The sequence below is a fragment of the Urtica dioica genome, chromosome 12 (assembly GCF_054948205.1).
Source record: "Urtica dioica subsp. dioica isolate 48M chromosome 12, U.dioica_male_clone48M_v1_H2, whole genome shotgun sequence".
Classification (NCBI taxonomy): Eukaryota; Viridiplantae; Streptophyta; class Magnoliopsida; order Rosales; family Urticaceae; genus Urtica; species Urtica dioica.
In genome coordinates, this window is record NC_142767.1 from 15529423 (window position 1) to 15542555 (window position 13133).

Here is a 13133-nt window from a genome sequence, read left to right on the forward strand (position 1 = left end):
ATGCATGCACGCACACGCGCACGCACACACACTAAGTATGTTGTCTACCATGCACGTGGAGCGGACGCCGCGGAAGAAGGAGTAAACACCAAGGCTTGTAGTTTTTTGTTGTTGTATTGGTTGCAAACACACTATAATGGCTCTATTCTTAACTTGAGATTTGATTGAACTTAGAATTGAAGTTGTTTATAAATCATATTTTTGTTCAACTTTGGGTAGTAGGTTTCAGAATCTTAAATTATGTTTTTTTTTTGCTCTTTATATTTTGTGACCACCTAGGGCCGTCCCAATAATAATTAGGCTTGTAACTTTTTTGAAAGTTTTTTCAGAAAATAAAATGAGAACTTTAAGAAAACATTATCAAAATTAGATCTGGATATGATTAAAATTAGGGATCTTTTTTACGCTGAGGTCCAATATCAAAATTGTAAATAGTAAAAATTACTTTTGATAGCCATTTTTTTGTACTTTATCGCAAAAAATAACATGTTTAAAGTTTTTAGTATGAAAATAATCATATCTAAATTCTAGATAATCATTTTTTTAATAATGTTTTACAATTTTGTAAGAATTTTTTTTTTTTTTTTTTTTTGGTGTGTTGGGCTCAATTTAATTTTATTTACTATATACAATTTTGTTTATAAATAAAATAATTTTTAGCATTTGAACAAAGAAAACTCTAACGAATTAGGTCACTTGAAACGTTGAATTTGTAATCTAGTCAACGTTTTAAATATATTTAAAATCTAGCTACATTTAGTGACGTTACCTTATTAATCAGATAGGATATTACATGATTGTCTCTACTATTTCTATACGTTAATTTTAATAAATCTTTGGTAAATAACTAATTTACTAAAATAAATAAAATGTTAGCTAATTTCTTAAAATCAAATTTAAAATTGGCTAGATAGCGCTCATGGCCCTTGAAAAAAAATGCTATTTTTGAATGAATTTAAAATTGTCGTTAATTTGGAAATATTATACCTAAAAACGTTATTTGTATAATTTCCCCATCAAAATAGCAAAGTATCTAAATAGCTAGGCTTTAAACTAAAATGGGCCTTACGGTGGAAAAATCAACATTTGCTCTGATGCATAACCGTACTCGCTTTTTAATACATTGTAATATTTCTTGGCAAGTTTTTGTACTATTTACTAATAATGATCAACATTTGTGCATAATATAGCCCGATTTTGTCTTCGAAGTTGGGATGAAAACTAAGCAATGCTGAAAAATAAAAGGTTTTATATCTTTAATAATTAGAAATATGCTAAAGCTAGCTGGATGAATTGCACCAAAATAACTATTTGAAAGGGTAACGTTTGCTTTTATGCAAACCGTGATTTTCAAAATTTTGATAAAATAAATATTAAATTAGAGATAATTTGTAAATAAAAAAGAAGTTTAAGTTTGTTTGTTTTTCAAACTTCTGAGAGTTGACTTTTATTACAGTGTCTCAATCCCCAACGGAACCAACCCACGTTTCAAACAAATACTTGTTTAATATTTCCCATGCAATTCGTGCGCTTGAATACAAAACTATTAATCCAAACAATAAGAGAGATTATTGAGAAACAGGTTGGAGTTTAATTTATTTTCCTCGGTTTTATTTCCCAAATGTAGGAAAATTGATTGCCGGAGTTGACTAACAAGACAACACCGCGTTCAGGGTAAAATCTTGGATCTTGCCATCTTGATCACTAATATATATATATATATATATATATATATATATATATACACACATATATATATATATATATATTATATAGCTCAACGTCATTGAAAACTGGTTTAGGTTTATCAATTTCAACACCCTGCGCTTCTCTATATAACATTGTCAAAACTCAAAACACCCTAGTTTTTGTTGATGGACTTTTTGCAATTTTTTTAAGTTTCGTGGATTTTTGTAAAAATTAATCAGATTGTTAATTATATATATGATATTAATTTTGACTATATTTAAAATATTATAGAAATCAACAATACTTAGGGTTAATTAAGAAATAAAAGAAGCGACTACCAGGGTTGTTGGATCATATTAAGCAGAAAACTGAGAGTTTTAAATAATAAAATGTGAAACAGAGGGTCAAAACTGGGATTTTCTGGTGATATTTTCTCTTTTTTTTTTTTTTTTTTTTGAGGAAGTATTTTAATAAATATATATTTTAGACGAGTTTGGCGCGTAGTCACAGAAAACCACACTGGCGTCAACGAGGAGATCCCAATTCTGCGCACAAAGAATGTGTGGTCTGCTGTCCTATTTATTTTCTTGTCTATTAGTCCAGCTAGCCAGATTTCGTGACCTTCATTTTTCTGTTTTTTTAAATACTACTACATATCTTGATTCATAATATTAAAATAATGTCAAGTCATTAAATAGCACTTTGGTCTATCCCTTTTCTCACGAATCATTGTCTGCTACATGCATTTCGAGATTAAAAAATAAATAATTTTAAAAGTTTAATATCATAGCTTCACACATCCACAAGCGGAAGTGAATACTATATAGTGAATACATGTGTCTTCAGATTTTCGAGAGATCATTTATTCACGTATGACCTTCCAAGCTCCCATTTTCGCGGCACAATATTTGCATCCATATAAAATACTTGAAAAAATAGCCAATTCTTGAGCAACGAAAAGGTTTGAATACGAGTGATGAAGGGACAAGGGCAAATGTTTGTTGTTTGGTCAAACTCAAGTAGGGTTTTATGTTACATAGATATATAGATCAAATGTTGCTATCTTTTGGAGTTTTGGACAACTCTTTATCACAATTGTTGATCTTCCTACATCGACAACAAGCTTTCAACTTAGACAAATAGTGACTGATGACAGTAACATTTTAATTATCTTGTCTTCACTTATTTCCCAAATTGTTGCTTCTTGTTTTGTTATTTTTCTGGACTATTTGGAGAACTGTTATATTGTCCTAAGGCGAATCAGCGGTTGAATTCCCAGTTAGAAAGAGACTTGTAATAGGATATTCTGGCTATATTTCTCAAACAAAATAGAGCATTGGAAATATATGAATTACATTTTGATCCCAACAGTATCCAAACATGTAAATACTCAAAAAAATGGCAGCAGGGGATTCTCCCCCAAAAAGTTGCAGAGAAAATGCAAAGATAAATTTTAGAAACTAATTAGTCTATACAAATTAGAAAAGTGGGTCTATATTTGTCCTAAAAGCCTCCGGTGTCGGATTGCGGTTCCGTAAGAATGCCTAGCCTTGTCGCCGTCTTCAAGAACTCACTGCCACAAATAAACAAAAGAAAAAAAAAACATTAACGGATAAAGAACAAAGAACGCCCACGACACGATACGGTTGAATCGGGTACCTGAAAGGCTCGTCAACTTTAACGCAACCCGATGAGTTGTCCCTCGGAGACCCTCCTCCTCCTCCAGAGGCGTCGGAAAAGGAATTCGAGGCGTCAGAGAGATTCGCGGAGGTGTTTGAGAGCTGGTCTTGGGTCAGTATGACCTGTCCAAACAACAACAAGGGTCGCGGCTGCAGAGACGGCTCGTCCTTCAGCCTCTGCTCCGGATTATGCCCGATTCTGAGCCAGCAAGAGATATCGTCGTCGCTGCCATTGTCGTCGTTGTTGTTGGTGTTTCTCAATATGTTGATGAAGTTGAGACTGGCCGCGGAGGGTTTAGGGTGGTATAGGCTCGGGTGGTGGTGGAAATGGAGATCTTGTTGGTAGGGCCCGAAACGAGCGTTATGCCTGGCTTCCTGTATGCCCGCGAGAGGGAATTCTTCGGGGGAGTGTTGCGAAACTCGCGGCCTCTTTCTCGGGGGCGAGAAAAACGGGGTCGGAACGCTCGCCACGAGCTCGACCAGCCACGGGTTGACCCGTTTCACGTTCTGGAGGAGATCCGGCTCGTCCCACGCCACCTGGAGAAGACGCCACGGCGAGTCGGGCCAGTTGACCGGATCCGAGGCCTGCACGGAAGAGATGGTCCCCATGAACCAGCTGATCCTCGAGGAATCCTCCGTCTCGAATGGCATCTTGAATCTCATCCCCGGGCACCAGTGGATTCGCAGGGCCGTTTTGACCGCCGAAGCCCGGACGCAAAACTCGGGCGTGCTTCCACTCGAAGCGCTTCCCCGGGGATAGTAAACCACCTCGAACGCTTCCCCGTTCGCCGCGGCTTCGACCGCGGATTCGATCTCCGCTCTCCCTTTCGGGTTCCACGAAGAACGGTGCTCGTGCTCGTACCCGATCCCCTTCTTGGCCCTCCTGATCCCGACGCAGAGATCGCCGCTCTCCGCGGCTCTCAGGAACACGATCGAGTCTCCCGCGACGAGCTTCTTCTGGTTCACGAAGTTGCTCCACCCGGTCGTCAACAAGTGTCGCCTCGGAGTGCCTCGGTAGATGTGCCTGAACTTCCACGTCTCTCCGTGGACGTCCTTGGCGAGGATCGCCTGAACCGGCGGCTCCGCAGAGTAGTCGAGCCGCGGGAATATCGTCTCCGCACAGTACCGCGGCACCGAGAATCCGCCGCCATTGTTGGCGTCCGACTGGGTCAGCGTCTTCACGAACGACGTCGGTTTCTCGGGATTGTCGAACACATTACCAGAGTAGCCATAGCCATTGTCGTCGAAATCGGCTTCGTTGCTGTCCTTCACGGGGAGAAGCGTGATCTTCGCGTACACGTCGTCGGTTTCGTGGTCGGCCATGTAGCGAATCGCGACGACCTTGCAGAGGATCAGCGCCGGAGCTTTGGGATTTCTGAAATCGGAGCTGCCTTGGGCGTGCTCGGCGTGACCTTGAGGGGAATAGAACACCTTGGAGTTGATGGCCGGCATTTGAACCATTCCACCAGCGCAGGCGTGCCATAGCTGCGGATCCAAACATTTCTCTCCAACACTCGAATCCATTACTCTCATCATCTCTCTAAAACATGTGAAAGTTACATAGATTCATTGTCAGATATAGAGATTGAACTACTATTGTTAGAACGATTTGTCCATCTTAACACTCTTGACGCACAAGACTCCTTTGATTTGAAAACTAAAAGAGCTAAAATGCCAGGAAAAAAGGCAAATCAGACATGAAATTCACAAGTATATCATTCAAACCATCACTGGAACTTCCAGGTTTTACCGAGACGAAAAGAAAACCAGAGAAATATAGGAAGAGAATCAATAATTTACCTCTCAATTCGGAGACGAAAAACAGAGGAGCTAAAATCTCGATCGGAGCGCCTGCTCAGAAGAACGGAAAAGGAAGACAAAAAGGGGAAAAAAAACCTAAGGCAGATTTTGGTTGGCTTTGGTTAGACCGGCGATAGAATTTGTAGTGAAAGAGAATAGAGAGAAAAACGGTGTGAGGACAGTGAATAGTGGGTCGGTTCAAGTGCGGAAAGAAATAGTTGGTTATTTATATACCCCCACACACACGTGAATATGGCTCGAGTCTTTTTTTTTTTTTTTTTTTTTTTTTTTTTCGAGAGTAAATTTTAGGTAGTAGAGCCTTAATAGCATTATAGCTCAAGTTTGACTTTCTAAATAATTAATAATTTTTTTATTAAAAATAATTTAGATTTTTTTAATTACAATAATTACTTGTCGTGATACATATATGGAGAAAACAATTTTGTACCCAAAATTTTGAAATTTATAAATTATCTATTTAGTTAGAATTTTTTCTAAATTCGGATTATCTTACTGATCGATCCAAATCTCTATTTAATTCTTACATCTGACATATAGTTTGTGCTAAAATTAACTTGACTAACATTTTAATTATATTTATCTTTTGACCGTTTGTCTTCAGGCGTAGAAGTAATTACACCCTTCTCAACAGTAAATATATGAGCACTCTAAGCTTTCAAAGTGCTTTCCAAGCCCTTTCATCAAAACCCTCTCATCAAAATTATCTTGAGAAAGCCTTTTATCTTGACATTTTACTAGTCACAGTAAGGCCCTTCTATAAGTGGAGCTAGACCAATTCTGTCTTTCTTTCACGCTCATCTCAAACAAAATCATTAGTAGACAAATAAGATCAAACAACTAGAGTTTAAAGAAAAACAAATAACGAGAGTAAGTGATAAACAAATAATATTATGAATTGAAGTTGATGAGGAATTTGATTGGAGAAAATATCACAAGCTCTTCTCCTTCTTCTTCGATCTAAGAACTCAAGAACTTAAAGTTTCTCTCAAGACTTAGGTCTAAAACTAAAACTGTAGAATATAGTGTAATTGAATAAATTAGACCTAAGACTCAATGATGGATTTCCAGAGCATTTTGGACTCTTGAACGTGATCCAATGACCGAATTAGCTAAAAACTGAGCTCTTTAAATAATTGCTTCCATGACTAGACGTCCAAAATGCATCTTGCACGTGACACTCTATCGGCTGACGCGTTGCGTCATTTTTCTCCTCTTAACTCTTGACTTTCAATAGCCATATCTTGCTCAAAATAGCTCTGATTTTGCTCATTTTCGAACCAAGTCCTTCTCTCGCTCTTCTATACCTGAAAATACACTTAAAAACTATAAAATAACATCAAATACTCTAAGGAAGATCCTCCAATCCAAAGGGTGCGACCCAAACGAATGCCAAGGTCCTCCAACCCTCGAACCCTTGAATCATGGTGGGAGTCTATATGGAAGTTGCAAGTGCCGCCCAAGGTCCATCTCTACCTCTAGAAACTCAGAAAAATATGGATCCCCACCATGTCCTCACTTGCCTCGAGAGGAATGTCCATGGACCAAAATCTGCCCTTGATGCCGTGATGAGCGAAACTCTCTTCCACGCTATCTGGAAATGCAAGGACGTCGTTCAAAGCTGAAAATCTACAGGTTAATGGGCCACCATCAAATCCATCCTCCATGGAGATTTGTTGGGTTTCCTCATCGAGATGAAACACTCTGTATGTTCTGGACTTCAAGACCTTCACGATGATCGCTTGAAAATTTTGGAACCAAAAAAAAAAAAAAACTGCATCCAAGATGGGTGGATTGGCTCCCCGAAAAATACGGAGAATAACGCGTTGCACTACCTCGAGGAATTTAGAAACTGCCACCGCGCAGCTTCCCCAGCCCCTTGCCCAGAGACAGCCCATAAGCGATGGCTCCCGTCCCCTGCACCCGCGCTCTCCCTCTGCGTCGATGCAACATTCTCCGCATATCTCAAGAGCTGTGGGATCGGAGGTATCTTCAGATCTGCCACAAGCAAGGCCCTGAGCACTATTATTGCCCCATTAAATAGAGCCATCAGCGCCCCTACCGCCGAGGCCCTTGCCATTCTTTGGGGAATCAAGCTGGCTAAAGATTCCGAGCATCACAACCTTCACATTCAGTCTGACTGCGCCACGGTGGTCTCTTCCATCACCAGAAACCTTCCACCCCACATGGACGTTGGTATCTTCATCAACGAGATCTTGCTGCTCACCGACGAGTTCATTGTTTTAACATTTCTCATATCTCTCGCTCTTGTAATGGCATAGCTCACTATGATGCCAAAACTGCTCTCCGTTTTGATGATGCTGTGGTGTTGAATGATTGTTTCCCACCGGATATCGAAACATTTATTTAGGCCGAGTGCCTTTAATTAATCAAAATTCTAATTTATTTTAAAAAAAACATCAAATACCTTAAGAACAACTTTCGATTATTGTGTAAAAGGTAATGATAAATGTGGTTGAATCTCACTTATAGTGACCCGCTCTGATACAAATTGAAACTACTAAATGTTACGAGACGGTTGTTCAACTATTAGTTGTGACAACTAGTTGAACAACCTATTGTTTATACATGATTGAATAAATAATCAATCAAACAAATATAAAACAATAAAAGACACATATTTATTCTTTATTGCTTAACCTTTAAGATTTCTTTCGTTAACTTTTATAAATTCAAAACATATTTTGCTTAGCTTGCAAAAGTGAAATCGTACCTAATGAAATATTATTACAAAGTGTCCCAAAGCCATAATCTTAGAGCAGGCTCTTCGGTTATATATGGACTTAATAGTTAAAGCTAAATATATGTTTTTCTCTAAATTAGACATTTATTATTTCCTTGTTATTCCACTAAAACTCTGGGATTGAATCAACTATCGATATTGTTGGAATTATATTTATTTAGTGTGTGGCGTGCCCATTGACGTGATCATCCATCGTTAGGCTTTCTCGTAACAAGAATGTGTATATTATCGTTGATTCTTTAGCAATTTTTTTGTTTTTCCGCTGATTTGTAAAATAATGTCGACAATCGTTTAGGAGAGCTAGGTTCCATATATGTGAGTATCTTTCTGCACCGATCATATGGCTCTCCTAAAATATAAATAAGCTTTTATTAGCTTTAAGATAACAAGAATGTGTATATTATTGTTATAGCTTTTGATTCACATATAAGTCATTAGTACCATTGATTCTTTAACAATTTTTTTTTTTTTTCCTGACTAGCAAAATAGTGTAGACAATCGGTTAAGAGAGCTAAGTTCCATGTATGTGAGAGTATTTTTTGCACTGATCATACCACACTCCTAAAATATAAATAAGCTTTCATTAGCTCTAAAACAATGAGTGAAAGAGCTCGAAAATAGAACCGATCATTAACCGTCCCATCTAATCAAGGTATGTCATAGTCGTGTCCATATTATTTGCACATAATCCTCCTACTCCCGATCCTACACGTCATGTTATGCATACGTGATTTTCAATCTTATTATCAAAACATTGATTAATCATCGAGCAGTCTTAATTTTCTACCTAATTAAGAGTTTTATATCATATTCATATATAAGCATGTCAATCAAATCACTACAGAAATTTTAGTGTTAGATGATTGTTATTACACTTTGCTTCTGAATTTCATATTTTTTTTCATTAGTTATAATGTCTATTTATTTTATTTATCAGCAATATGTAAGTAATTATAAATACAAATACCCCTGTGAGATTATAAATATAAAGACAATGAAACAACTTAGTCATATTAAGTTTGGTCATTTATAAAGTAACCATAAATTTTAAAATTGTAAAAAAAATGGCCACCATGAATTAAAGCTAAACTTTGGCCACATACGTTTGTCGCATATTGAAAAAAGTCCATCTACGGTTCAAGTGTTACGAGTGTTGACTAAGAATTTGTAAGCTTTATTTATGAGTATATTGTATGCTTGTTCAGATTTGAATTGTAGTTCACAAATAAATCTGTGACCACTTATTAATAGGCCATGTGAGGTACGAGTTCGGAAACACTCCAAATAACAAAGTCCTTTTTGCTTTCTCTCAAATCCACTTTTTGATTTAGTCTATCTATTTAAATTTTAAATTAATACATGTAATGTGAGCTAAAGTTTAATGGGCGAGTTACTCATAAGTCATAACTCTTTTGACCCGGCCAGATTGATACTCGAGTCTGACGTTAACCAAGCACGGTTGATTGTTGACTATTTTGTTTACCATTTGAACGCCGAGGTAAAATTCGCGCAAGGGTGAAATTTTACTCATTAAGATAATTTGAAAAAACTATGGAACCGAAAAATAGACTAATTAATTAGGAGATTGAGACAGAGAATCAAGAGCGCTATCCGTGTCTATTGTGTTTTGCTATTTTCTATTTTTTTTCTATTACCTGCTTTATTTATCTTTTACATTGCTTTATTAATCTTTTGCTTGCATCAAGTAGTTATAGTTATTCAACTAAATAGTTAAACAACAACCATCCCATATACATTCATCTATATTATATTCATGACTATACAATTCACACATAATCTTCTGATAATAATATGAGTTATTAGCGGCAAAAATAATTAATATTTTATTTATTTATTGCAGTTTAATACTCATTTTTTAAAAATTACGGTAAAAATACTCAATGTTATAATATCTTTCTACCGTTACTACTTGTTCGTTAAAATAGATGGAAATACCCATATAAGTCATATAAATGAACAAAATAAAAAAATAAACATCATATTTACAAAAAATTGCTCACTCTTTATCTTTGGTCTAAATTATCTACCCCTCTAACACATTTCCGTTTATTTTAAAACTGAAAAAGCTTGTATACTCTTTATTTTTAAATAAATTACAAAATATATTAAAGTAACAATAAATAAAGAGTTAGAAGTAATTTATTTAATTTTTTAATATAAAATTATTTATTTTCTAAAGCATTAGAAGAATTAAAAATTAATAATAAATAAAATGCTAATAACGTGAAATTTGCCAAAAAAAATCGTATATATAAATATACAGTTGGAGGGATTTTTCCCTCTTTAAAATTCGAAATTAATTCTAAATTATTAGCGACGATATTATCGTCGCTAACTGAATTCACAACTAGTTAGCGACGATTTTTTCGTCGCTAAATATTTTCCCGCGAACTTAGCGACGACAAAAAAGAATTAGCGACGATATTGTCTTCACTAATTATCTTTGCCGCCAAACTTTAATATTTTTGACACCAAATAATCAGCGACGATAATATCGTCGCTAAGGGTGATTAGCGACGATTAAGTCGTCGCTAATAGTTTCGTCGCTAAATGTCGTATTTCTTGTAGTGGTTATGAAATAAGTTTTGAGCAGTGACAAAGTCAATTTTTGTTAAAAATAGCTATGAATGTTTTTTTAAAGCTAATACTTTTACAGCGTCTACTTCCATATGTTTTTCAGTCGTGGTTTAAATTTTATAATTTTTAAAGCTATGAATATTATTTTATGAGTTTTATCCAAACAGTGCGTAGACTGATTTTTCAAGTCCGCCAAATTTTGAAAAAACGTTCTTGGTTTAAATATTTCTAAATTTCATTTTAATCTAAAACTTTAATACGAGATTCATTTATATGATATCATTTTGTGATCTAAGTTTTAGAATTTTTTGGATGCACAAAGGATATTTTCGGTTTTATTTTCGAGCAGCGCGCAGACTCGTTTTAAATCAGTCATCTAAAAAAAAAAAGAGCGACTCTTTTGTGTTTTAAGCCTCTAATATTTTATTTATTGTTCCAAACCAATTTCGACCACGTCGCTTCAGGAGAAAATGTTCAAAATATTTTTGACCTCTTATAGTAATTTTTCCAGATTTGTTTTCAAAGTTTTATTTTTTCCCGAGCCCAAGGGCATTTAAGTAATTTTTTCTTTCAGTCGCAATCAAGAAAATTTCCAGAATTAATCCTAGTAGTGTATTAAATGTTATAATTAGCATAAAATTAACTATCGATTCCTTCGATTAGGTTCTGAGTTATTTAAAGCGTCTGTTTCCGTCAAAGATCTACGATCGTAACTTCCGATTTACAGGTGAGAATAATCTCACTGCAACATAGATTAGTTCAAAATAAAAGACGATAAGTATATGATCTGAATGAGTTAATAATATTTTTTTATTGTTATTATGTGATTGTTGACATATGTATGGTATGGAATGATATGATAAATTATGAATGATATGTTATGTATGCGGAGTTTATGATGTGATATGGTATAGTATGTTATGTAATGATATGATATGATATGGTAGGGTATGATAAATTATGAACGATATGTTATGATATGCTGAGTTTATGATATGATATGTTATGGTATGCTATGTGATGATATGATATGGTATGATATGATATGTGATGATATGTTATAAATTAGAATACTTATATCATGTTCTTTTTCTAGTCATGTTATCATGTTTATTGTATGTCATACGTCATTCGTGCATGTAACGAAAAAAAAGAGAAAAGATAAAGATAAGCAAGGGAGTCGTACCGCCTCGAGCTACGGAGGTCTTAAGGAGAATTTCTCGAGCCGACTTACGGGCCCAAATGGGGAAATTTCTCGGGCCGAGGCCCTAATAAGTTTATAAGATAGAGCGAAGTGTGGGACCTTGCAACCTCATATCTTCGTCTCTAAAGTGTGCACTGAAATAGGTACGACTACCCTAGGGGCACCCGAATTAAAAGTTGATAGAATCAAGAGAAGAAAGATCAAGTCACCGTTTAGTTTTAAAATACTAATAACCGGTTCATGCACTGCATTACTCTTTTTTATTTTGTGAGTTTTTAAAATACTAATAACCGGTTATGCATTGCATTACTCTTTATTTTGTGAGCTTTATATTATTCTCACTGAGCGTAAGCTCATCTCTTCGAAAAAAAAAAATATACGTCTGTGTTGTAGGTAAACATCTTACAAGTAACTGAGCAGGACGGACTAGCGGCGTCGATAACGAGAGGGTTGGGTCATGGTTTCCATTCACGAATTAAGTCTTCCGCTACGAGTTATTAAGAAATAAAGTTTAAAGTTTTGTTTTCGTTATTAAGAAATAAGTCTTCCGCTACGAGTTTTTAAGAAATAATTTTTAAAGATTTTTATTTTCATTTACTTCAAAGTTTCAAAGAGTTTTCTATTTTAGTTCAGACGTAGATTATGGAATATGTTTTAGTATTTTTGCCGTTATGTTTAGTTTTAAATTCGTATTTTCTATTTTGGTTAAGTACTTCTCATGAAATGTTTGATATGCAATCTTCATATTTTTCTTAAATGCTTTTGTTTCTTTTTAAGATCTTTAAAATTTTGGTTCGCATTGATTCGATGTGTTTTAAAAAAAATTTCCTCCAAATTTTCTAAAGAATTTTCTAAAGTTTAAAAAGTAAGATAAGTAAGACTGTTCGAAAAGTCAGATCGTCACATTACCATTACACCCTTATTTATTTACTTTTTGCAAATGCCAATATCTCATGAACCCCACTCTCACCGACTCCATTCTCTCTCTCTCTATTCTTTGTCCTTCTATATTATATTCTGAACAATCAAACCACAGCATCACAAAAGAGAAAAAAAAAATTTAAAAAAAAAAGAGAAAAGAACATTGGCAAATAATACACAGGCAACCGTCTACAAATTGAATGAATTCTCATATTTTAATGCAAATGTAAATCTTTCAAACTCAAACTACCTACAAGCTAAAATTAATAAAGTACACACATAAATAATTAATAAAATACACACATTTTTTTTTATTTTTATAAAATTAATTTTCCATGAAAATAATAAAGTACATACAAATAATTAATAAAATAGACACATTTTTATTTATTTTTATGAAATTAGTGTTCCATGAAAATAATAAAGTACAAACACAAGTAATTAATAGACACTTTTTTCT

At 35.0% G+C, this 13133-nt stretch overlaps 1 protein-coding gene across 1 annotated transcript; it reads right to left on the reverse strand.

Annotated features, from left to right (window-relative positions):
- Positions 1–3004: 3004 nt before the first annotated feature.
- LOC149379521 (auxin response factor 16-like) lies at positions 3005–5362 on the reverse strand. Its single transcript, XM_089603769.1, has 3 exons — positions 5169–5362; positions 3349–4908; positions 3005–3262 (listed from the first exon to the last, which is right to left on the reverse strand). The coding sequence occupies exons 2-3, from the start codon at positions 4902–4904 to the stop codon at positions 3193–3195; spliced, it is 1626 nt and encodes a 541-aa protein (XP_089459895.1). The 5' UTR covers positions 4905–4908; positions 5169–5362; the 3' UTR covers positions 3005–3192.
- Between the last annotated feature and the right edge of the window lie 7771 nt (positions 5363–13133).

Excerpts from the sequence above, each read along its gene's own strand:
- LOC149379521 (XM_089603769.1), bottom strand. The coding sequence starts at position 4,904 with ATGATGAGAGTAATGGATTCGAGTGTTGGAGAGAAATGTTTGGATCCG. Across the intron at positions 3,263-3,348 it reads AAAGTTGACGAGCCTTTCAG|TGAGTTCTTGAAGACGGCGA; the intron begins GTACCCGATTCA and ends TATTTGTGGCAG.